At 35.7% G+C, this 25,499-nt stretch overlaps 1 protein-coding gene across 28 annotated transcripts in view; it reads left to right on the forward strand.

The window, feature by feature from the left end:
- SENP7 (SUMO specific peptidase 7) overlaps positions 1–25,499 on the forward strand; it is a 185,573-nt gene that overhangs the window by 114,113 nt on the left and 45,961 nt on the right. For 16 of the 28 annotated variants that reach the window (XM_086409127.1, XM_086408931.1, XM_086408921.1 and 13 more), the window contains 3 exons: positions 7,719–7,828; positions 21,451–21,632; positions 24,305–24,644. In XM_086409127.1, coding sequence (XP_086265253.1) covers positions 7,719–7,828; positions 21,451–21,632; positions 24,305–24,644 — 632 coding nt within the window. The remainder of the gene's footprint in view (positions 1–7,718; positions 7,829–21,450; positions 21,633–24,304; positions 24,645–25,499) is intronic. The other 12 variants (XM_086408961.1, XM_086408951.1, XM_086408984.1 and 9 more) reach the window with 1 other exon arrangement.

Here is a 25,499-nt window from a genome sequence, read left to right on the forward strand (position 1 = left end):
ATGTTTATATTCATGTCTTTCATCAAATTTGGACTTCTTTGGTGATTATTTATTTAAATAATATCTTTGCCCTTTTCTGTCTCTTCTCCTGAGATACCAGCAATGTGTATATTAGTCCCTTTCTTGGTGTCCCATAGGTCCCTTAGGTTCTGTTTACGTTTCTTAAGTTTTTCTTCTTTCTCTTCCTCAGATTTGGTCCTTTATATGGTCATATTTTCAGGTTCACTCACTGTTTCTTCTGCCTGCTCAAATCAGCTTTTGAATCTCTAATAAAATTTTCATTTCAGTTATTGTACATTTTTAGCTCCAGAATTTCCTTTTGGTTCATTTGTCTTTTATTGATATTTTCATCTTGTCACAAGTCATTTTCTTGATTTTGTTAAAGATTTTCTTTCTGTCTGTCTGTCTCTTTCCTTTTTCACCATGCTGTGCAGCATGTGGGAATCTTAGTTTCCTTACCAGGGGTTGAACCTGTGTTCCCTGCATTGGAAGTGCAACTCTTAACTGTTGAACTGCCAGGCAGGTCCCTGAGGATCTTGAAGATGGTCGTTTTAATGTCTTTACTTATTGAATTTGCCATCTGCTATTTTTTTTTTTCAAGGACGGGTTCTGTTGATTAGTTTTTGTTTTTTCTTTTGAATTGGCCATTCTTTCCTGTTTCTTTGAATGTCATGTGATTTTTTTATTTTTGTTTTTGAAAACTTGACATTTGGATATTATAAGATGTGAAGTTTGAAAATCAGGTTCTTCTCCTTCCCCAGCATTTGCTGGATTTTTTCCCTTTGTTTGCTTAGTTTTTAAAATTGTTACAATATGTCCCCATTCCAGGTATCAGTCTAATATGTAAATAAAAGGTCTTTTCAGGTCTTTTCTGAGCCTATGTCTTTCCATGATCATGTTTGTGACTTTCTAAATTTCCTTGTACATGTTATTACTTTTTAATATCTTAGTCCTTAAATATTTATTTCCCATAAGGAGGAAATAGGAAAAATGAAGCGAAGAAATAGAACAAAATAGGTGCTAGCTCTTTTAATCTCCTGCATGTTGTTTTAGCTGAATGGAGAGACTGTTGCAACATGGTGATGGTTGTTACAGCAATGGCTGCCTGTCTCTATGTCTCCTTATCCGTAATCAGAGACAGCAGTCAGTGATCAGAATACAGATTCCCAATATTTGAAAGACAAGGCCCTTATTGCTCATCTTGGTGATTGTAAGCCTGTGCAAACTGTTCTAAGAACTTGGACTTGGCTGCTTGTCTCAGAGCTGGGTATAGGTAACTGCTACCATCCAAATTGCCTTAATTGACCAAAGTTACTGTTGAACCTTTTGACTAGAAGTTACAAACCTTCAGTAGACTCCAGAACTCCAAATTTCATCGGATTCTGCCAGCGCTGTTGTCTAGGTGAGAACAGGGTTGGTGTCTCCTCAGTTCAGTTCAGTTCAGTCGCTCAGTCGTGTCCGACTCTTTGCGACCCCATGAATCACAGCACGCCAGGCCTCCCTGTCCATCACCAACTCCCGGAGATCACTCAGACTCACATCCATCGAGTCAGTGATGCCATCCAGCCATCTCATCCTCTGTTGTCGCCTTCTCCTCCTGCCCCCAATCCCTCCCAGCATCAGAGTCTTTTCCAATGAGTCAACTCTTCGCATGAGGTGGCCAAAAGTACTGGAGTTTCAGCTTTAACATCATTCCTTCCAAAGAAATCCCAGGACTGATCTCCTTCAGAATGGACTGATTGGATCTCCTTGCAGTCCAAGGAACTCTCAAGGGTCTTCTCCAACACCACAGTTCAAAAGCATCAATTCTTCAGCGCTCAGCTTTCTTCACAGTCCCTTTCACATCCATATATGACTACTGGAAAAACCATAGCCTTGACTAGACGGACCTTTGTTGGCAAAGTAATATCTCTGCTTTTCAATATGCTATCTAGGTTGGTCATAGCTTTTCTTCCAAGGAGTAAGCGTCTTTTAATTTCATGGCTGCAGTCACCATCTGCAGTCAATTTGGAGCCCCCTAAAATAAAGTCTGACACTGTTTCCACTGTTTCTCCATCTATTTCCCGTGAAGTGATGGGACCAGATGCCATGATCTTCGTTTTCTGAATGTTGAGCTTTAAGCCAACTTTTTCACTCTCCTCTTTCACTTTCATCAAGAGGCTTTTTAGTTCCTCTTCACTTTCTGCCATAAGGGTGGTGTCATCTGCATATGTGAGGTTATTGATATTTCTCAAGGCAATCTTGATTTCAGCTTGTGCTTCTTCCAGTCCAGCGTTTCTCATGATGTACTCTGCATAGAAGTTACCTACTCTGCAATTTTCCTGAGGTCACTTAGTGTATATTTCATATCTTATTGTACAAGGGCCCTTGATTTATTCTTGCTGATTATTTTAGTACTTTTATAAATGTAAAAATTTCTAAGGGAGTGGGGAAGGATTGGAAGTTTGAGATTAGCAGATGCAAACTATTGCATATAGGATGGATAAAGAACAGTATCCTGCTGTATAGCCAGGAAACTATATTCAGTATACTGTGATAAACCATAATGGAAAAGAGTATGAAAAAGAATATATACACAACATGTATAACTGAATCACTTTGCTTTACACTAGAAATTAACACATTGTAAATCAACTATACTTCAATAAAATTTAGAATTCTATGTTGTTAAATACTTCTGAAAATGTAGTAATTGATATATATATTGTACTATAAAGGAAGACTGTAGGTTAATAATTTGATAGTTTTTTATTTAAAAATTTTTTATTTTCAGAATTTTTACCCAGTTAAATAATACCATAATGAGTTGTTTTGTTAGTAATTATCATGGGTGAGAAGATTGTTGGTAAAGATTTAATTAATTTTATGGCTACTCTAATTAGTAACAAATTGCTTTCTCAGTTTTTCATTTTGTCTTTTTTAACTGAATTAATTTAATTGATATGTTACTTACAGAATATTGTATTGATTTTAGATGTACAACATAATGATCTCATATACGTATATATTGCAAAATGATTAACACCATAAGTATAGTTAACACCCATCACCACGTAGTTACATTTTTTTTCTTGTGATTAGAACTTGTAAGATCTACTATCTTAGCAACTTTCAAATATACAGTACACTCTTGTTATTAGTTATTACCTATAGTCATCATGCTGTACCTTGCATCCCCAAGACTTTTTTTTTAAATAACTGGAAACTTGTACCTTATTACCACCTGCAGTCATTTCATGCTCCCGGCTCTAGTAACCACCAACCTGTTGTCTGTGTCTATGCATGTGTTGGTTTGTTTTTAAATTTAGATTCCCCATGTAAGTGAAGTCATATGCTATTTGTCTTTGTTTCATTTCACATAGCATAATGCCCTCAAGGCTCATTAATGTTGTCACAGATAGCAGGATTTCTTTCTTTTTCTTTTATGACTGAAAAATATCCCATTGTGTGTTTGTGTCACATTTTCTTTATCCATTCATCTATTGATGTGTACTTATGTTGTTTCCATGTCTTCATTATTGCAAATAATGCTTCAGTGAACGTGGGGGTACATGTATCTTTTTGAGGTAGTGATTTTGTTTCCTAAGCATAAACACCCAGAAGTAGAATTGCTAGACTGTATGTTATATTTTTGATTTTTTGAGGTATATTCATACTGTTTTCCATAGTGACTGCACTAATTTACATTTCCACAGCACTCCATATCTTTTCCAACACTTGTTTCTCTCTTTTGGTAATAGCCATTCTCAGATTTGTGAAGTTATACTTCATTGTGGTTTTTACATACCTTTCCTTGATGATCAGTGCATGTTGAGCTCCTTTTCATGTACCTGTTGGTTGCTTGTAGTCTTTGGAGAAACTTCTGTTCAGTTTCTCTGCCCATTTTTTAATGAAATTGTTCTGTTTTTTTGGTTGAGTTGTATGGATTCTTTATATATCATGTGTTTTGAATATTAACTTCCTTATGAGATAGATGACTTAAAACTGTTTCTCCTGCTCCATAAGTTGCCTTTTAATTTTGTTGATAGTTTTCTTTACTGTACAGCTTTGTGGTTCCACTTATTTTCTTTTGTTGTTTTTGTTTTGGTGTTTAATCCAAAAAATCACTGCCAAAACCAGCTTACACTCATGTTTTTTCCTAGAAATTTTATGTTTTCAGGTCATATATGTAAATCTTTAATCTATTTTGTGTTGATTTTTGTATATGGTATAAGATATTGGTCCAGTTTCATTCTTTTGTATGTGGCTGTCAGGTTTTTCCCGCATCAGTTATTAAAGAGACTATCCTTTTCCCATGGTGTATTCTTGGCTCCTTTGTCATACATGAGTTGACCACACATGCCTGGATTTATTTCTGGCTCTCTGTTCTGTTTCAGTCATTTATGTGTCTATTTTTCCATATTGTTTTGATTACTATGGCTTTGTAATTTAGCTTGAAATCATGAAGGGATTGAAATCAGTCCCTCTGGTTTTGTTTTTCCTTCTCAACATTGCTTTGGCTATTTGGGGTCTTTAGTGGTTGCATGCAAACTTTAAGATTGTTCTCTTTCTGTGAATAAGGCCATTGATATGTCCACAAAGATTGCTTTGAATCTGCAGGTTGCTTTACATAGGGTGAACATTTTAGCAATGTAACTTTTCCCCATCTATGAGTACAGAATATCATTCCATTTATTTGTGTTTTCTTCAGTTTCTTTCATCAATGTCTTACAGTTTTCAGTGTACAGCTCTTTTTCCTTCTAGATTATACCTAAGTATAATTTTATTTTTTTTGCTGTAGTTTTAAATGGGATTTTCCCCTCAATTTCTCTTTCAGATAGTTCATTATTTGTGTGTACAAATGCAACTGATTGTAGTATGGTGATTTTGTATCCTGAAACTTTAGTGAATTCATTTATTAGTTCTTAGAGTTGTTTTTTTTTTTTTTTTTTTGGTTGGATTTTTTAAGGTTTTCTTTCTATAAAATCATATCATCTGCAAATGATGACAATTTTATGTCTTCCTTTCTGATATCGATTCATTTTATTTATTTATTTTTCATATTTAATTTTTTATAGCAAGTATTACCAGTACTGTGTTGAATAAGAATGATCAGAATGGGTATCCTTCTTCATTTTAGAGGAGAAGCTTTTAATCTTTCAGTGTTTCATATGATGTTAGGTGTCATTTGTGATACTGGCCTTTATTGTGTTGAAGTACGTTCCTTCTATACCCAGGTTTTTTTTAATTTATTTTTTAATTGAAGGATAATTGCTTTACAGAATTGTGTTGGTTTTTGCCAAACATTGACACGAACCAGCCATATATACCCAGGTTTTTGAGTTTTATAGTGAAAGGATGTTGAATTTTGTTAAATGCTTTTTCTGTACCTTTTGAGGGATCAAATGATTTTTATCTTTCATTTTACCTATGTGCTTTATCACATTGATTCGTGTATGCTGTACCATTCTTGCATCTCTGAATAAGTCCCATTTGATCATGGTGTATGATTCTTTCAATGTGTTGTGGAGTTTGGTTTCCTAATAATTTGATGAGAGTTTTTGCATCCCTATGCATCAGGGGTATTTGATTTATATTTTTCTTTTACCGTCCTGTCCTTATCTAGCTTTGGTATTAGTGATGGCCTTCTAAACTGAGTTTAGAAGTGTTCTTTCCTCGTAAACTTTTTGAAAGAGTTTGTAAAAGATTGGCATTAATTCTTATTTGATAGACTTGCCAGTGAAACCATTTGGTCCTGAACTTTTCTGTATTGGAAGGTTTTTGATTACTAATTCAGTCTCCATATTTGTTATTGATCTGTTCAGATTTTCTTTTTCTTCATAATATATTTTGGTAGGTTGTATGTTTCTAATTATTTGTCCCTTTCTTCTAGGTTATATGATTTGTTGATGTAAAACTTTTTATAATCATCACTTACAATACTTTGTATTTCTGTACTACCAGTTGTAATGATTTTATTTATTGGGTGGGCCAGAAAATTCATGTTTTTCCATAAGATGGTACTGAAAAAAACCTGAAAAAATTTTTTGGCCAGCCCAGTACAAGTCTTTTTGCCCTTAGTCCAGCCAGTAGGTTTTTTTATCCTCCCCATAAAACTGGCTCTTCAGTTCAGTCGCTCAGTTGTGTTCGACTCTTTGTGACCCATGGACTGCAGCACACCAGACTTCCCTGTTCATCACCAACTCCAAAAACTTACTCAAACTCATGTCCATTGAGTCAATGATGCCATACAGCCATCTCATCCTCTGTCGTCCCCTTTTCCTTCCACCTTCAGTCTTTCCCAGCATCAGGGTCTTCAAATCAGTCAGTTCTTCACATCAGATGGCTAAAGTATTGGAGTTCATCTTCAGCATCAATTCTTCCAATGAATATTCAAAACTGATTTCCTTTACGATGGACTGGCTCTTAGGTTATCCATATTGTTGGCATACAATTATTCATAGTAGTGTTTAGATGATCTGTTTTTCTTTGAGTCTTTTTTTTTCTTGGTTTGTCTAGCTAAAGGTTTGTCAGTTTTGTTTGTTTTAAAAAATAAGCTCTTAGTTTGGATCTTTTCTATTGTTTTTCTTATCTCTTTTTTATTTACTTTTTCTCTGGTCTTTATTGTTTCTTTCCTTCTGCTAACTTTGGGCTTAATTTATATTTTTTTCTGGTTCCAAGAGGTGTAAAGTGAGGTTTTTCAGTGGCGTTCTTTCTTGTTTTTTAATGTAACTTTTATTGCTATTAACTGCCCTCGTAGAACATTTCATGGATTTTGAAATTTTTGCTTATGTATATATTTGTTTCAAGATACTTCTTGATATTCCTTTTGGTTTCTTCTTTAGCCAGTTGATTTTCAGGAGCACATTGTTTAATCTTCCTATTTTTTTTGAATTTTTCAGACTTCTTCCTGTTATTGATTTCTTGTTTTATGCTCTTGTGATTAGGAGAGATTTTTTTGTGTGTGTCTTAAGTTTGCTAAGATTTGCTTTGTGACCTATCTTAAAACATCCTGGAGAATGTTCTGTGTTGTTTTATAAAAACATGTTAGGTCTATTTGATCAAGTTTATGGTTCACTCCAATGTTCCTTCTTGATTTTTTTTTTTTTTGGTCTGGATGATCTAATGATAACTGAAAGTGGGGTAGGTATTAATGTCCCATACTATTATTGTATTATGTTTTCATAGTAGTGATATTATGTTAATCATCCAAAATTTGGTTTTAATACATTTGAAATATTTAACCAGTAGCTTATATTTTAAACTATTTTCTCTGTAGGTAAAATTTGTTACCACACCCTAAGTCTTATTTTGTATGTAACTTCTGATACGTGAACTATGCATCAAACATATTAATGATTACTTTTGACTTATTTTTTGATTACACATAAGTGTGATTATCATCTACTTGTGTTCAGGGAATGTTTACTTTTTAGATCCCTTTGATATATTTAGCACTTGTATTTTTCTTTGTTCACTTTGCCTGTGCACAATTTTGGAAGAATAAAACATTTCTTGTTTTTTTCTTTCAAAGAAACATGGAGAATTTAAAGATAGAATAGGAAGGAGAACTTATTTTTCAAATCATAGTTTAATATTCTTTCTACTGTTCAGACCACATACTCTGCTATATAAGACTTTATTTGTGATCTGTTATTTTTATCTTGAATATATGCCAACTGGCTTCTAAATTTATTTTTGCTTAGAAGAATTGAGTGTAATAATATTTTATTTTGCAGCAGTTCACAATCAAGTAAGACAGACAATTATGCAAAGCAGACTTCTTACGCTAAAGAAAAACGAAGAGATGATGATGGCATTTCTTTTATGTCTGATACTCAGCCTAAAGGTTTGTGAACCTCAGAAAACTGTTGCCATTTGAATTTTTGTCTATTGTAGTTTTAGTACTATTTGAGTTATAACTATATTTATCCATGAAAGTAAAGAGAGATTTTTTAGCAACACAAAGAAAATTGCTAAATTTACTATTTGTATCCTACAGTGTACATCTCTTGATTTATTTACTAATTCTGGAAGTTAAATTTGAATATTATTTCTTGTCATTTTTTTGTTTGGCTGGCATATAGCAATAAAGTTATAATGTTAATTTGTCTATTTCTAAATATTACTTTCATGAAAGTGAAAATGTTTATCACTGAGTCATGTCTGACTCTTTGAGACCTCATGGACTATAGCCAGCCAGGCTCCTCAGTCCATGGAATTCTCAAGGCGAGAATACTGGAGTGGGTTGCCATGCCCTTCTCCAAGGGATCTTCCTGACCCAGGGATCGAACCTGGGTCTCCTGCATTAGTAGACAGATTCTTTACCGTCTGAGCCATGGATCTGTCTAGTCATTGATATTATTGCTAATTCTATTATTATTATTGGCTTTCCACTGCCTGTCTTCCTAGTATGAAATATATTCTTGTTTTTTTTTTTAATTAATTTATTTTTAATGTGAGGACATTTGCTTTACATTGTCTTGGTTTCTGCCATACATCAACATGAATCAGCCACAGGTACATTCTTTATTCATTAGAATTTTTCTCAACTCTAGTAGGAGGATTCCAATACAAGTCACTTTTAGCAAATTTAAAGGTAAATACATCCCAGACTTCTAAATATTCATTGTAGGTTTTCTTGCCTGTAGGATTAATGAATTGACTTCTTTTTGTCTCTTTTTAAAAAGACTTTTAAATAATTTAATATACAAATTTTCACCAAAACCAATTTATATACTAGTCAGGTGTGAAACTAACACTTTCCAGGGTCTCTTCGATTATTGATAGCTTCAAGCTAGTTGAAATATTTTGTTTTCTGAATGATTTTATAAATTATTCACAAGAAAAGGTGGTCCTTTAATGATATTGTGTAAAAATTTTTTGTATTTCATGTGGAACACAGTTGTTTTCACATTTTAAATACTCTTTTTTATAGAAGAGAACACTTGCAAGGAAACTAGTATCTTTGACGTATATAGGAAACCAGCTGTAACTCTTACGAGGGCAGTCTCTAGAGAAAGTATTATGACTGTAGATGTAATCTTTCAATTGATTACTAAATACGATCTGCATGTAATGGAGGACTTTTTTTTTTTTAAACAAATTGTCCTTTTCCTAGAAATAATTATCCTTGCTTACAGTATAAAAATAAAGGTGGATTTGTATTTGTGCAAGTGGGCTCAATTCAGATACCATCAAAACACTGTTAAACCTTCATTGCTTTTCTTGGTAGAGTAGGAATAGTTAAATAAAAAGCTTTCTAATTTATGTCCTTCAGTATTCCTTCAAAGTAACAAATTCTAGACTTACAGCAGGGAAAAATGAATGATAAAAAAAGCACTATATAGTTTCTTAGTATCCCTGAAGGTTCTCCTCTTAGGTAAAGTGTTTTAAAGAAAGTTAGCTATTGAAACATTATTAAAACTCACAGTATTTTCATCCTATAGATAATTGTGTCTAATACCAATTGTTTAACAAAAGCCTATAAATTAATGGGTGTTCTGAATTAAATCCCAGGTATACCACTGAAAAAAGTTTTTTCTTCCAGTTTTTTATAATTGACAGCACTGTATAAGTTTAAGGTGAATAGTATAATGATTTCATTTATATATATCATGAAATGATTATCACAATGAGTTTAGTCAACATCCATTTATTCATATAGATGCATGGTTTTGTTTCTGGGCTTTTTATTCCATTCCATTTACCTATCTAGAAAAAAATTTTCCTTATGATGAGAACTCAGGATTTACTCTTAACAACTTTCATATATAACATAGAGCAGTGTTAATTTCATTTGTCATGTTATATATTATGTCTCTTAAAACTTATTTATTTTATAATAGGAATTTTGTACATGTTGACTGCCTTCATTCGATTCTTCCTCCCCCTGTCTCTGATAACCACAAATCTTGTCTCATTTTCTGATTTTGTTTTTGAATTATAATCAAATTATACAACACTGTATTAGTTCCTGTTACACAGCATAGTGATTCAGTATTTCTGTACATTTCAAATAATCACCATGATAAGTCTAGTTATGATCTGTCATATACAAACATTGTGGTTTAGTCACTAAGTTGTGTCTGACTCTTGCGACCCCATGGTCTGCAGCCTGCCATGTTCCTCTGTCCATGGGATTCTCCAGGCAAGAATACTGGAATGGGTTGCCATTTCTTTCTCCAGTGGCTCTTCCTGACCCAGGAATCAAACCCAGGTCTCCTGCATTGCAGGCAGTTTCTTTACCAACTGAGCTATTCCTCACACTCAGTATACCTTTATTTTGTAGTGCCTTAAGTTTGCCTTGTAAAACTTGCTTTTATGAATATAATACATTGGAAATATTTAACATTCTTTTGTTTATAGGAATTTGTTAGCTGTTTAATTTTATATGGTAACGATATTTGCAAGTTAAATATATATATATATATATATATTTCAGGTAGAGTCCTGTTGTTTTAAAATAATGTCTGATGCTATCTAATACATTTATTCCAGTTTCCCATGAGATTTTCTTGACTGATTTGCAGTTAGTGAACTTCTTGGAGGAAAACTGCTATATTGGGGTTTTCCAAGCCTTAGTTCTTTCATCAGTTTTTAAAAAATTTTATATTTTATATTGGAGTATAGTTGATTAACCGTATTGTGTTAGTTTCAGGTGTACAACAAAGCAATTCAGTTATAAATATACATGTATCTAAATATACATGTGTCTTTTTCAAGTTATTTTCCCAATTAGGTTGTTACAGAATATTGAGCATAGTTCCCTGTGCTATATAGCAGTCCTTGGTTATCCACTTTAAATACAGAAATGTGTACATGTCAGCTCCAAATTCTATTACTCTTTCCTCCTACCCTTCCCCCCTGGTAACCATAGTTCTCTAAGTCTATGAGTCTGTTTCTGTTTTGTAAATAAGTTCATTTGTATCATTTTTATAAGACTCTGCATATAAGAAATATCATATATTTATCTCTGTCTGTCGGACTTACTTCACTCAGTATGGTAATCACCAGGTCCATCCATGTTCCTGCGAATGGCATTATGTTATTCTTTTTAATGGCTGAGTAATATTCCATTGTATATATGTACCATATCTTTATCCATTCTTATGTTGATGGCTATTAGATTGCTTCCATATCGTGGTTATTGTTAACAGTGCTGCAATGAATATTAAGGTGTATGTATCCTTTCAGATTATGTTTTTTTGGATATATGGCCAGGAGTAGGATTGAAGGATCATATGGTAGCTCTATTTTTGCAGACCTCCATACTCTTATCTGTAGTGACGGCACCAATTTACATTCCCACCAAACATGTAGGAGGGTCCCCTTTTCTTCACATCCTCTCTAGCATTTATTGTTTGTATATTTTTTGATGATAGCCATTTTGACTGGGTGAGGTGATAGATATCATTATACTTTTGATTTGCATTTCTCTCAAATCGTAAAAGATGATGGTGTTAAAGTGCTGCACTCAACATGTCAGCAAATTTGGAAAACTCAGCAGTGGCCACAGGACTGGAAAAGGTCGGTTTTCATTCCAGTCCAAGAAAGGCAATGCCAAAGAATGCTGAAACTACTGCACAATTGCACTCATCTCACACGCTAGTAAAGTAATGCTCAAAATTCTCCAAGCCAGGCTTTAGCAATTTTGAACCATCAACTACCAGATGTTCAACCTGAATTTACAAAAAGTGAGAGGAACCAGAGATCAAATTGCCAACATCCGTTGGATCAGCAAAGAGCAAGAGAGTTCCAGAAAAATATCTGCTTCTGCTTTAAAGCCTTTGACTGTGTGGATCACAACAAACTGTGGAAAATTCTTTTTTTTTTTTTTTGAGCTAAAGAAATCACTGTTTTATTTCTCAGAACTATTGGTTTAAGCAACACCTTTTTTTAAAATTTACAATATTGTATTGGTTTTGCCATATATCAACATGAAAATTCTTAAAGGGAATACCAGACCACCTGACCTGCGTCCTGAGAAATCTGTATGCAGGTCAAGAAGCAACAGTTAGAACTGGACATGGAACAACAGACTGGTTCCAAATCAGGAAAGGAGTACGTCAAGGCTATATATTGTGACCCTGCTTATTCAGCTTGTGTGCAGAGTATATCATGTGAAATGCCTGGCTGGATGAAGCACAAGCTGGAATCAAGATTGCTGGGAGAAATATCGATGACCTCAGATACGCAGATGACACCACCCTTATGGCAGAAAGCAAAGAACTAAAGAGCCTCTTGATGAAAGTGAAAGAGGAGAGTGAAAAAGTTGGCTTAAAGCTCAATATTCAGAAAAATAAGATCATGGCATCTGGTCCCATCACTTCATGGGAAATAGATAGGGAAACAGTGGAAACTGTAGCTGATGTTATTTTTCTGGGCTCCAAAACCATTGTAGATGGTGATTGCAGCCATGAAATTAAAAGACGCTTGCTGCTTGAAAGGAAAGTTATGAGCAACCTAGATAGCATATTAAAAAGCAGAGACATTACTTTGCCAACAAAGAGTCGGACATTACTGAGCGACTGAACTGAACTGAACTGAGACAGTATATTAAAAAACAAAGACGTTACTTTGCTGACAAATGCCTGTCTAGTCAAAGCTATGGTTTTTTCAGTAATAATGTATGGATGTGAGAGTTGGACTATAAAGAAAGCTGAGCACCGAAGAATTGATGCTTTTGAACTGTTGTGTTGGAGGAGACTCTTGAGAGTCCCTTGGACTGCAAAGAGATCCAAACAGTCAGTCCTAAAGGAAATCAGTCCTGAATATTCATTGAAAGGGCTGATGCTGAAGCTGAAACTCTAGTACTTTGGCTACCTGATGCGAAGAACTGGCTCATTGGAAAAGACCCTAATGCTGGGGAAAATTGAAGGCGGGAGAAGGGTATGACAAAGGATGAGAAGGTTTGATGGCATCACTGACTCGATGGACATGAATTTGAGTAAGCTCAAACTCAAAGTGTTGGTGAGGGACAGGAAGGCCTGGTGTGCTGCAGTTCATGGGATTGCAAATAGTCGGATACGACTGAGCGACTGAACTGAACTGAATAATTAGTAATGTTGAACATCTTTTCATGTGCCTCTTGGCCATCTGTATATCTTCTTTGGGGAAGTATCTGTTTGATCTTCTGCCCATTTTTGATTGGATTGTTTGTTTTTTGTGATATTAAGTCACATGAGCTGTTTGTAAAATTTGGAGACTAATCCCTTGTCGGTCACATCATTTCAATTGTTTTCTCCTGTGTTTTGGATTCTCTTTTCATTTATTTATGATTCCTTAACCGTACAAAAACATTTAGTTTAGTTCTCATTTGTTCATTTTTATTTTTATTTCCATTATTCTTGGAGATAGATCATAAATATATTGCTGCAGTTTTTGTCAAGAGAGTGTTTTGCCAATGTTTTCCTCTAAGAGTTTTATAGTGTGTGGTCTCACATTTAGGTCTTTAATCTATGTTAAGCTTATTTTTGTGTATGGTTTTAAAGAATTTTCTAATTTCATTTTTTTTTTTTTTTACATATAGCTGTCCAGTTTTCCTAGCACCATTTATTGAAGGGACTGTTTTTTCCTCCTTTTTATAGTTTGCCTTCTTTTTCATAGATTAACTGACCATAGATGCATGGGTTTGTTTATTCCATTCCATTTACCTATCTTTCTTTTTGTGCCTGTACCCTACTGTGTGGATAACTGTGCTTTGAAGTGTATAGTCTGAAGTCAGGGAGCAGCATGCTTTCTTTAGCTTCATTTTTCTTTCCCAAGATTGCTTTGGCTATTCAGGGTCTTTTGTATCTCAATACAAATTTTAAGATTTTTTTGTTCTAGTTCTATAAAAAATGCCATTGATAATTTGATACAGATTGTATTGAATCTGTAGATTGCCTTTGGTAGTATAGTCATTTTGACAATATTGATACTTTGAATCCAAGTACATGATATATATTTCCATCTGTTTGTGTCATTTTTTATTTCTTTCATGAGTGTCTTAATAGTTTATGGAGTACAGGTCTTGGTTTGTTTATTCCTAGGTATTTTATTCTTTTTGATGTGATGGTGAATGGGATTGTTTTCTTAATTTCTCTTTCTGATCTTTCATTTTTAGTGTGTGTATAGCAATGCAGTAGATTTCTGTGTATTAATTTGTAACCTGCAGCTTTACCAAATTAATTGATGAGCTGCAGTAGTTTCCTGGTAGTGTCTTTAGAATTTTCTATGTATAGTATCATGCATCTGCAAACAGTGACAATTTAATTTCTTTTCCAATTTGAATTCCTTTTATTTCATTTTCTTTGATTGCTATAGCTAGGACTTCCAAAACTATGTTGAATAAATGTGGTGAGAGTGGACATCCTAATCTTGTTTCGATCTCAGAGAAAATGCATTTAGCTTTTCACTACTGAGTATGATGTTAACTGTAGGTTTGTTTCTACAAACAGTAGGTTTGTAGGCCTTTATTATGTTGCCCACTTTCTGGAGAGTTTTTATTATAAATGGGTGTTGAATTTTGTCAAAAGCTTTTCTTTTGAAAAGCTTTTTGGATGATCATATGGCTTTTACTCTTCAGTTTGTTGATGTGGTGTAGCACACTGATTTGTGGATTTTGAAAAATCCGTGCATCCCTAGGATAAATCCAATGTGATAATGGTGTATGCACCTTTAATGTATCCTTGAATTCAGATTGCTAGTATTTTGTTCAGGATTTCTGTGACTGTGTTCATCAGTGATATTGGCCTGTAATTTTCTTTTTTTGTGATATCTTTTTCTGGTTTTGACAGTAGGATGATGGTGGCTTGACAGAATTTGTTTGGGAGTTTTCCTTCCTCTGCAGTTTTTGGGAACAGTTTCAGAAGGCTAGGTGTAGCTTTTTTCTCAGTGTTTGATAGAACTCAATTCTGAAGCCATCTGGTCTTGGGCTTTTATTTTTTGGGAGTTTTTAAGTCATAGTTTGAATTTTGATGCTTGTAATTGGTCTGTTCATATTTTCTTTGTCTTCCTGATTCAGTCTTGAAAGATTGTACCTTCCCTGGTGGCTCAGAGGTTAAAGCGTCTGCCTGGAATGCAGGAGACCCAGGGTCGATCCCTGGGTTGGGAAGATCTCCTGGAGAAGGAAATGGCAACCTACTCCAGTACTCTTGCCTGGAGAATTCCATGGACTGAGGAGCATGGTAGGCTACAGTCCATGGAGTTGCAAAGAGTCAGACATGACTGAGCGACTTCACTTTCACTTTCAAGAATTTTTCCAGCTTGTTTTATTGGCATACAGCTATGATCCTTTGTATTTCTGTGATATTAGTTGTAACTTCTTTTTCATTTCTAATATTGATTTGAGTCTTTTATCTCGATAACTCTGGCTAAAGGTTTATTAATTTTGTTTATTTTTCAAAGAACTAGCATTTAGTTTCATTGATCTTTACTGTTGTTTTCTTTGGCTCTATTTCACTTAAATCTACTCTGGTCTGTATGATTTCTTTTTGTCTACTAACTTTAGATTTTGCTTGTTGTTCTTTCTCTAGTCACTTTAGGTATAAGCTTAGGTTGTTTATTTGAGATTTTTGCTTCCAGAGGTAAGATTGTATTGCTATAAACTTCTCTCTTAGAACTGCTTTTGCTGCATCTCAATAGATTTTGGATCATTGTGCTTTCATTTTATTTGTCCTTAGGTATTTGTTTGATATCCTCTTTGATTTTTTCTAAGGGATTTTTGCCCACAGTAATGCATACAATGATCATCTGAATTAAATTCACCCATTCCAGATCGTTTTAGTTCACTGATTCCTGAAGTGTTCAATCTCGCCATCTCCTATTTGAGCACTTCCAATATATCTTGATTCATGAGCCTAACATTTCAGGTTCTATGCAATATTGTTCTTCATAGCATCAGAATTTACTTCATCACCAATCATGTCCACAACTGGGATTTGTTTTTGCTTTGGCTCCATCTCTTCATTTTTTCTGGAGTTATTTCTCCACTCTTCTCCAGTAGCATATTGGACACCTACCAACTTGGGGAGTTCATCTTTCAGTGTCATATCTTTTTGCCTTTTCATGCTATTCCTGGGCAAGAATCCCTTAGAAGAAATGGAGTAGCCCTCATAATCAACAGAAGAGTCTGAAATGCAGTACTTGGGCACAGTCTCAAAAATGCAGAATGATCTCTGTTCATTTCCAAGGCAAACCATTCAATATCACAGTAATAAAGTCTATGCTCCACTTTGAGTCTTCTCTAGTGGCTCAGATGGTAAAAAGTTTGCCTACAAATTGGGAGACCCAGGTTAGATTCATGGGTTGGGAAGATCCTGTGGAGAAGGGAATGGCAAACCACTCTAGTATTCTTGCCTGGAAAATCCTGTGGATGGAGGGACCTGGTGAGCCCTAATCCATGGAGTTGCAGAGTCAAACATGACTGAGCAACTAACACACAATCCAAGTTTATGCCTCAACTGCTAGTGAAGAAGAAGCTGAAGTTGAATGGTTCTATGATGACCTACAAGAACTTCTAGAACTAACACCAAAAAAAGATTTCCTTTTCATTATAGGGACTGGGATGCAAAAGTAGGAAGTCAAGAGATACCTGGAATAACAGGCAAATTTGGCCTTGGAGTATAAAATGAAGCAGGGAAAAGGCTAACAGAGTTTTGCCAAGAGAACGCACTGGTCATAGCAAACACCCTTTTCCAACAACACAAGAGATGACTCTACACATGGATGTCACCAAATCATAAGTACTGAAATCAGATTGATTTTATTCTTTGCAACCAAAGATGCAGAAGCTCTATACAGTGAAAAACAACAAGACTGGGAGCTGACTGTGGCTCATATCATAAAGTCCTTATTGCAAAATTCGGACATAAATGAAGAGAGTAGGGAAACCACTGGACCATTCAGGTATGACCTAAATCAAATCCCTTACGATTATACAGTGGAAGTGACAAATAGATTCAAGGGATTAGATCTGATAGAGTGCCTGAAGAACTATGGATGGAGGTTTGTGACATTGTATAGGAGGCAATGATCAAGACCATCCCCAAGCAAAAGAAATACAAAAAGGCAAAGTGGTTGTCTGAGGAGGCCTTACAAATAGCTGAGAAAAGAAGAGAAGATGAAGGCAAAGGAGAAAAGGAAAGCTATACCCATCTGAATGCAGAGTTTCAGAGACTAGCAAGGAGAGATAAGAAAGCCTTCCTCAGTGATCAGTGCAAAGAAATAGAGGAAAACAATAGAATGGGAAAGACCAGAGATCTCTTCAAGAAAATTAGAGATACCAAGGGAACATTTCATGCAAAGATGGGCACAATAAAGGACAGAAATGGTATGGACCTAACAGAAGCAGAAGATATTAAGAAAAAATGGCAAGAATACACAGAAGAACTGTACCAAAAAGATCTTCACAACCCAGATAACCATGGTGGTGTGATCACTCACCTAGAGCCAGACATCCTGAAGTGCAAAGTCAAGTGGGCCTTAAAGCATCACTATGAACAAAGCTAGTGGAGGTGATGGAATTCCAGCTGAGCTATTTCAAGTCCTAAAAGATGATTCTGTAAAAGTGCTGCACCCAATATGCCAGCAAATTTGGAAAAGTCAGCAGTGGCCGCAGGACTGGAAAAGGTCAGTTTTCATTCCAATTCCAAAGAAAGGCAATGCCAAAGAATGTTCAAATGACTGCACAATTGCATTCATCTCACATGCTAGCAAAGTAATGCTCAAAATTCTCCAAGTGAATCTTCAGCAGTATGTGAACTGTGAAATTCCAGATGTTGAAGCTGGATTTAGAAAAGGCAGAGGAACCAGAGATCAGATTGCCACCATCCAGGGGATTATAGAAAAAGAAGAAAGTTCCAGAGAAACATCTGCTTTATTGACTATGCCAAAACCTTTGACTTTGTGGATCTCATCAAAGTGTGGAAAATTCCTCAAGAGATGGGAATACTAGACCACCTTTCCTGCCTCCTGAGAAATCTGTTGCAGGTCAAGAAGCAAAAGTTAAAACCAGGCATGGAACAATATATTGTTTCCAAATTGGGAAAGGAGTATGTCAAGGGTGTGTATTATTACCCTGCTTATTTAGCCTATATGCAGAGTATATCATGTGAAATGTCCGGCTGGATGAAGCATAAGCCAGAGTCAAGATTGCCGGGAGAAATATCAATAACCACAGATATGCAGATGCCACCACCCTTATGGCAGAAAATGAAGAGGAACTGAGGAGCTTCTTGATGAAAGTGAAAGAGGAGAGTGAAAAAGCTGGCTTAAAACTCAGTACTCAAAATCTAAGATAATAGTGTCTGGTCCCATTACTTCGTGACAAATAGATGGGTAAACAATGGAAACGGTGAGAGACTTTATTTTTTTGGGCTCCAAAATCACTGTACCAGATTTTGACTGCAGCCATGAAATTCAAAGATGCTTGCTCCATTTAAGAAAAGCTATGACCTACCAGACAACATATTAAAAAGCAGAGACATTACTTTTCTGACAAAGGTCCATCTAGTCAAAGCTATGGTTTTTCCAGTAGTCACGTATGGATGTGACAGTTGGACCATAAAGATAGCTGAACACCGAAGAATTGATGCTTTTGAACTGTGGTGTTAGAGAAGACTCTTGAGAGTCCCTTGGACTGCAAGGAGATCCAACCAGTCAATCCTAAAGGAAATCAATCCTGAATATTCATTGGAAAGACTGATGCTGAAGCTGAAGCTTCAATACTTTGGCCATCCAATGCGAAGAGCTGACTCAATGGTAAAGGCCCTGATGCTGGGAAAGATTGAAGGCGGGAGGAGAAGGGGACAACAGAGGATGAGATGACTGGAGGGCATCACTGATTCGATTTATTCGAGTTTGAGCAAGGTTCAGGAGTTGGTGATGGACAGGGCAGTTGGTATGCTGCAGTCCATGGGGTTGCAAAGAGTGGGACATGACTGAGTGACTGAACTGAACTTAATTTCTTCAGTGTTATATTGACTGTTTAATAGCATATTTAGTCTACATGCTTGTTTTTTTTAGTTTTTTTTCTCATAGTTTATTTCTGGTCTCATAGTGTTTTGGTTGGAAAAGATGCTTGATATGATTTTAGTGTTTTAAAATTTACTGGTGCTCTCTTTGTGGCCCAGCATGTGTTCAATGCAAAGAATATTCCATTTTCACATGAGAAGAATGTGTATTCTTCTGCTTTTGGATGGAATGGTCTGTAGATAGCAATTAAGTCCACCTGGTCTAGTGTGTCATTTAGAACTGCTGTTGCCAGTGTTCTTTTCCCTTTCAGTGAGTCCAAGCCTCCCCAGTAGGCCCTTCAATACTAGCAGTTAAGTCTGTCCAGTCTCTTTATGAAGTTACTGCCTTTTGACCGTGGGTTCTGGTTTGCACAGACTTTGTATGCGCGCTTTAAGAGTGGAGTCTCCGTTTCACTTAGTCCTGTGAAAAACCTGTGATCAAACCCTACTGGCCTTCATAGTTAAATTCTCTGGGGACTCTTCCTTCTGTTGCTGGACCCCCAGGTTTGGAAGCCTGGTGTGGGGCTCCGAATTTTCACTTCAGTAGTTAAATTGTTTTCCCCTTTTTGAGTCATCCACCTTGTGGGTATGAAACTTGAGTTTATTGTGATTGTGCCCCTCCTACCATCTCACTGAGAACTCCTTTTTGTCTTTGGATGTTGGGTATCCTTTTTTGGTGGATTTGAGCATTTTTTTGTTGGTGGTTGTTCAGTGGTGATTTTGATGTTTTCAAAAGGAGGTGATGAGCTCTTGTCCAACTACTCTGCCATCTTGAGCTAATCCTGCATCAGTTTCTTTTGCTGTAGTATTTATGTTTCAAAATTATAGCTTGATCCAGTATTATATGTAGAAATTATATTTGACTACCTTTTTAGTTTTTGTTGTTCAGTTGCTCAGTCATGGCCTACTCTCTGTGACCCCATGGACTGCAGCACGCTGGGTTTCCCTGTCCTTCACTGCTTACAGTTTACAAAAGAAACCATTACAGTTTATAGAATTGCAAATAAAATTTATTGTGCTTTTCAAAATACTGTGTTGATCATTTGGGGGTAGTTTATTTTTCTGGGGGAGAGAGTTAAGAGTTGTCTTTGGAATTTGGAAGACTGTTCATGGTTTGAGTTTTTGGCCTCAGTCCTGTCCCCATGCCTGCCTTAATTTTAAGCAATGAAAAAGAAGTATTATGAATGTTAGTTGTTAGATGTTTATAAAGCTAGAGTAAGAGCAAGAGTAATTTGAATAGAAGGTGTGTAGTGTTGAGTAAATGAAGTGGTCAGAACAGTCAGTGTTACATGGGTTTAAGTTTATGAATTCAAGGAAGCTGCTTTGGGACTTGCTTTGTGTGAATTCCAGCACCCTGGACATACCAAATCCATAAATGCTTAAATCTCTTATATAAAATGGTATAATATCTGAGTTGGTACTTATATGATATAATTCAGAAAGCAAAAAAATTCAGGATAATCTTCAATTAGTTAGGATAACTTTAGGTAGAACCTTCTGGAACGTATTTTTGTATAGTACATATATTTGATAACTGAAATACTATGCATGTTTGATAATACTTGAAATGCATTTCATAATAATACTTTGTTGACTTTAAAAAGGTAGCACTTCCTTTTCTGTGATAACATGTTAGTCGCTAAGTCATGTCTGACTCTTTGCAACCCCATGGACTCTGCCAGGCTCCTCTGTCCTTGGAATTTTCTAGGCAAGAAGGCTGGAGTAGGTAGCCATTTCCTTCTCCAAAGGATCTTCCCGTCCCAGGGCTTGCACCCAGGTCTCCTGCATTGCAGGCAGATTCTTTACCATCTAAGCCAACCAGGGAGGCCCCTCCTTTCCGTAGGGTAATAGATTTATTGGAGATTTAAAATTAAAGGTCTTGATTTTTTTTCAAAAAAGAAATAAACTGAAAGTAATTGATTGCCTTATGAATGATTACATACCACAATTGTCTGCTGAGGAGAAATATTTTGGCTTCTTTTAAGAGAGCAGTGATCAGTACTCTACTGTTTCAAATTATTGTCCCTTTTCAGTTACTAAATATATGTATTAAAACTTACATTTAAAAAAGAAAACCAGTGTCTAAATTAGTTGTAATTTCTAAAATGACAGTGAATTTAAAAAGCATTTAAGACACTAATTTTCAAAATTTTATTAAGACTTTTCTTTATCATAGTCAAATGCAATTATAGCAAAAGCAAAATATGGTTTGATTGCTTTACTTTGGTTACTAATACTACCTTTTAATATATTTCCTTTATCTCATATTTTTTGTACAATGAACATTTGCTTTGTGAATGCAGTTTAAGATGGGATGTGTCTTTATATTTATCCATGTTGGTGTGCTTATTTAACAGTAGAGTTTAAAAAAACTAGCTCTGAGAGTAGTATAGCAATTTTGATGATTTTCTTTGAGCTCTTCTGAAGAGGATCCTTTCTGTACTTTTTGGCCAAAAATGTCTCTTTTGTTTTTTAGACCTCAGTACTGGAAGTAGAGATTGTGACCATCTTGAAGTGGGGAGTAGAAACAAGGATGATACAAATTCTGTTTCAAGAATGGAACCCACTCTGATTTCCAGGAAGAGAAAGAAAAGGCTTAGAAGTAATTTACCTGATACTTATAATCCTGCTTCTCTGTATAAGTCAGCAGAACAGACAGTAAGTAGAGGTATTTAGATGTCATATGAAATAATTTGTCCTATGATAAAAATGAATTGACTGTGACCAAATAATGTTCTTCTAGCTTTCTGATTTTATCATCAGACTTTTTTCTTTGCCTATTTTTTGATTCTGTTTTTTTTTTTTTTAATACTTTAAATGCAACTTAAAATATTTTTCTTGCAGTAATAGTTATGGGAACAAATTTCAAATACAGTCATCACTGAGTATCCTACAGTATGTTAGTTCCAGGACCTTGGATATACCAAATCCATAGACGTTTAAATTAAATCTCTTATATTAAATGGTTTAATATTTGCATATAATCTGCATCTTCCTGTACATTTTAAATCATCTCTAGACTGCTTGCAACTAATACATTGTAAATGTTACATAAATGGATGTGAAAAATAAATGCTATGTAAATAGTGGCCTGTGCATGATAAATTAAAGTTTTGCCTTTTGTAAATCCCTAGAATTATGTTTCTGGAAATATTTTCCATTTGCAGTTGGTGGAACCCACAGTTGGTGGAACCGGCACATATAGAGTGCTAACTATATTATGAACAAGTAAAAAAGTTTAAACTATTTCTCCTCTGATACCAGCCTTTATATTTAGTGGTTTGTTATATGTCCTACAGATGTATTTCTTCTCTCTGTCTTATTTTAACCACATAATAGTCATACTATCTAGCCAATTGCTTTTCACTTGGTCTGTGAAATTATTACCAGACTATTTTATCAGTAGTAGTTTACTTCCAGTTGCTATAGACTTCTCTTTTTCCAGAGTTTAGGAAATCTGTTGCAGAAATTATAATACTTAATGCATACGTTACTTAGTTTCAAAAACTTAGTGTATAGTTAACAATAAAAGTGTAAGGAGATAGCTTTTTGTTTTTTGGAGATAGCTTTTTGAGTCCTTTGATTCACAAGGCATTTCAGGACTTTGCAGTGCCTTTGAGTTATAATTATAAACATGATTTAGATTTATATGGTAAAGGAGATGTGTGGCTTTAGCAATATGTGAACCATGAACTTCCAGATGTTCAAGCTGGTTTTAGAAAAGGGAGAGGAACCAGAGATCAAATTGCCAACATCTGCTGGATCATGGAAAAAGCAAGAGAGTTCCAGAAAAACATCTATTGCTGCTTTATTGACTATGCCAAAGCCTTTGACTGTGTGGATCATAATAAACTGTGGAAAATTCTGAAAGAGATGGGAATACCAGACCACCTGACCTGCCTCTTGAGAAACCTATATGTAGGTCAGGAAGCAACAGTTAGAACTGGACTTGGAACAACAGACTGGTTCCAAATAGGAAAATGAGTACGTCAAGGCTGTATATTGTCACCCTGCTTATTTAACTTACATGCAGAGTACATCATGAGAAACGCTGGACTGGAAGAAGCACAAGCTGAAATCAAGATTGCCTTGAGAAATATCAATAACCTCACATATGCAGATGACACCACCCTTATGGCAGAAAGTGAAGAGGAACTAAAGAGCCTCTTGATGAAAGTGAAAGAGGAGAGTGAAAAAGTTGGCTTAAAGCTCAACATTCAGAAAGCGAAGATCATGGCATCCGGTCCCGTCACTTCATGGGAAATAGGTGGGGAAACAGTGGAAACAGTGTCAGACCTTATTTTTGGGGGCTCCAAAATCACTGCAGATGGTGAGTGCAGCCATGAAATTAAAAGACGCTTACACCTTGAAACAAAGTTATGACCAACCTAGATAGCGTATTCAAAAAGAAGAGACATTACTTTGCCAACAAAGGTCTGTCTAGTCAAGGCTATGGTTTTTCCAGTGGTCATGTGTGGATGTGAGAGTTGGACTGTGAAGAAAGCTGAGCGCCGAAGAATTGATGCTTTTGAACTGTGGTGTTGGAGAAGACTCTTGAGAGTCCCTTGGACTGTAAGGAGATCCAACCAGTCCATCCTAAAGGAAATCAGTCCTGGGTGTTCATTGGAAGGACTGATCCTGAAGCTGAAACTCCAGTACTTTGGCCACCTCATGCGAAGAGTTGACTCATTGGAAAAGACCCTGATGCTGGGAGGGATTGCAGGCAGGAGGAGAAGGGGATGACAGAGGATGAGATGGCTGGATGGCATCACCGACTCAATGGACATGTGTTTGAGTAGACTCCAGGAGTTGGTGATGGACAGGGAGGCCTGATGTGTTGCAGTCCATAGGGTCACAAAGAGTTGGACATGACTGAGCGACTGAACTGAGAGATATGAAGGCAGTGATTGATTTTCTTAATTTTTCATATTGTTATCCTAAGTTTTTATTTTTTTTGCTCTTGTAACTAAAGTCACATAATGTCAAATGGCCTCTTTTGCAAAGTAAAGCTGTAAAAAATTTTTCTCTTATTTAAAGTTGACTTAGATTGTGGGACCCTTCTGAACCACTTGTAAATATGGGTGTTTCCCCTTCCCATCCTTTTAAAAACTATTTAGGCATCTGATTGGATAGACCAAGCTTTATATCTGTATATTAATACTTGAGAGACTTTTGCAAGTAATATAGTGTAATTGTGTACTTTTCTATTCCTATAATTATAGAAATGATATAGTATTTTTACTTTTATAGGAATTTAAACTTAAAAAAGATTCTTCATGTTAGCTAAATTTGAAAAATGCTGATTTTCATATGCATTTATTTATGTTCAGAAAGAGCAAGAAAATGACCCAGCAGTATTCACTGAGTTGGAAAAGTCAAGTGAAAACTATCATGAGGATCCAAAACTGTTTGAAGAAGTTACATATGAATCCATAGAAAGTGATTTTGCTCAACTACCCTCAGATTGTGGTCAGGAGTTGGCTTTGAGTGCTTCTCCTCAAATGACCTCTGGATGTTCAGCCATGGAAACTTTTGAGAGCTCTATTTCCTCTGATACTGTGGGGAATTCTACTCTGGTTGTGAAGGATGAGAATGAATTGAACACAATAGAAAAACCTGTTTTAAGTGAACACAGTGAAGGGAACCTATCATTTATCTCTGCTGAACCAAGTAAGTAACATGAGGATAATAAAAGCTATTAATTGTCTCTACTCTGCTTAGTTGTTTTATTTCTTCTGTCAAAGAAATTTTGCTGAGGCACTGTGTTATTTATTACATCCGTGTATATTACCTTCAGGAAATATATTCAGGAATATATTACCTTCAGGAAAAAAAAGACTTGGAGTTTTGGGATGTCATTAATTTTGTAGTATTGATTTAGGTAAGGAATGGAGTACTTGGAAGCAGAAGTAATTTTTTTTTATTAGTGTACTCATCAGTATCTCATCAGTTTTTTGGGTTTTTTTTGGCACAAATCTGTAAGGACCATTATTGTCATTTTGATTGATTGAACTGAAGTACAGAGAGTTTAAGTGCTATTTATTTATTGTCATTAATTTTGATTTTAATTTTCAAGTATTTGATACAGTCACATGGTACAAAAAAGGTTCTAAAGGATATCTAGTGACTAGTCTCCCACATTTTTCCCTTGCCATTCATTTCTTCCTCCTAGAAGAAACTAATGTAACAGGACTTAAAGTACAATTTAGAATGATGGCTGCTGCTGCTGCTAAATCGCTTCAGTCGTGTCCGACTCTGTGCGACCCCATAGACGGCAGCCTACCAGGCTCCCCCGTCCCTGGGATTCTCCAGGCAAGAATACTAGAGTGGGTTGCCATTTCCTTCTCCAATGCATGAAAGTGAAAAGTGAAAGTGAAGTCGTTCAGTCATGTCTGACTCTTAGCGACCCCATGGACTGCACCCTACCAGGCTCCTCCGTCCATGGGATTTTCCAGGCAAGAGTGCTGGAGTGGGGTGCCATTGCCTTCTCCGAGAATGATGGCAATAATATATTATTAGAACTAG

The sequence above is a fragment of the Bos grunniens genome, chromosome 1 (genome assembly GCF_055505025.1).
Source record: "Bos grunniens cultivar Pamir isolate PY7600 chromosome 1, Bosgru_T2T1.0, whole genome shotgun sequence".
NCBI lineage: Eukaryota > Metazoa > Chordata > Mammalia > Artiodactyla > Bovidae > Bos > Bos grunniens.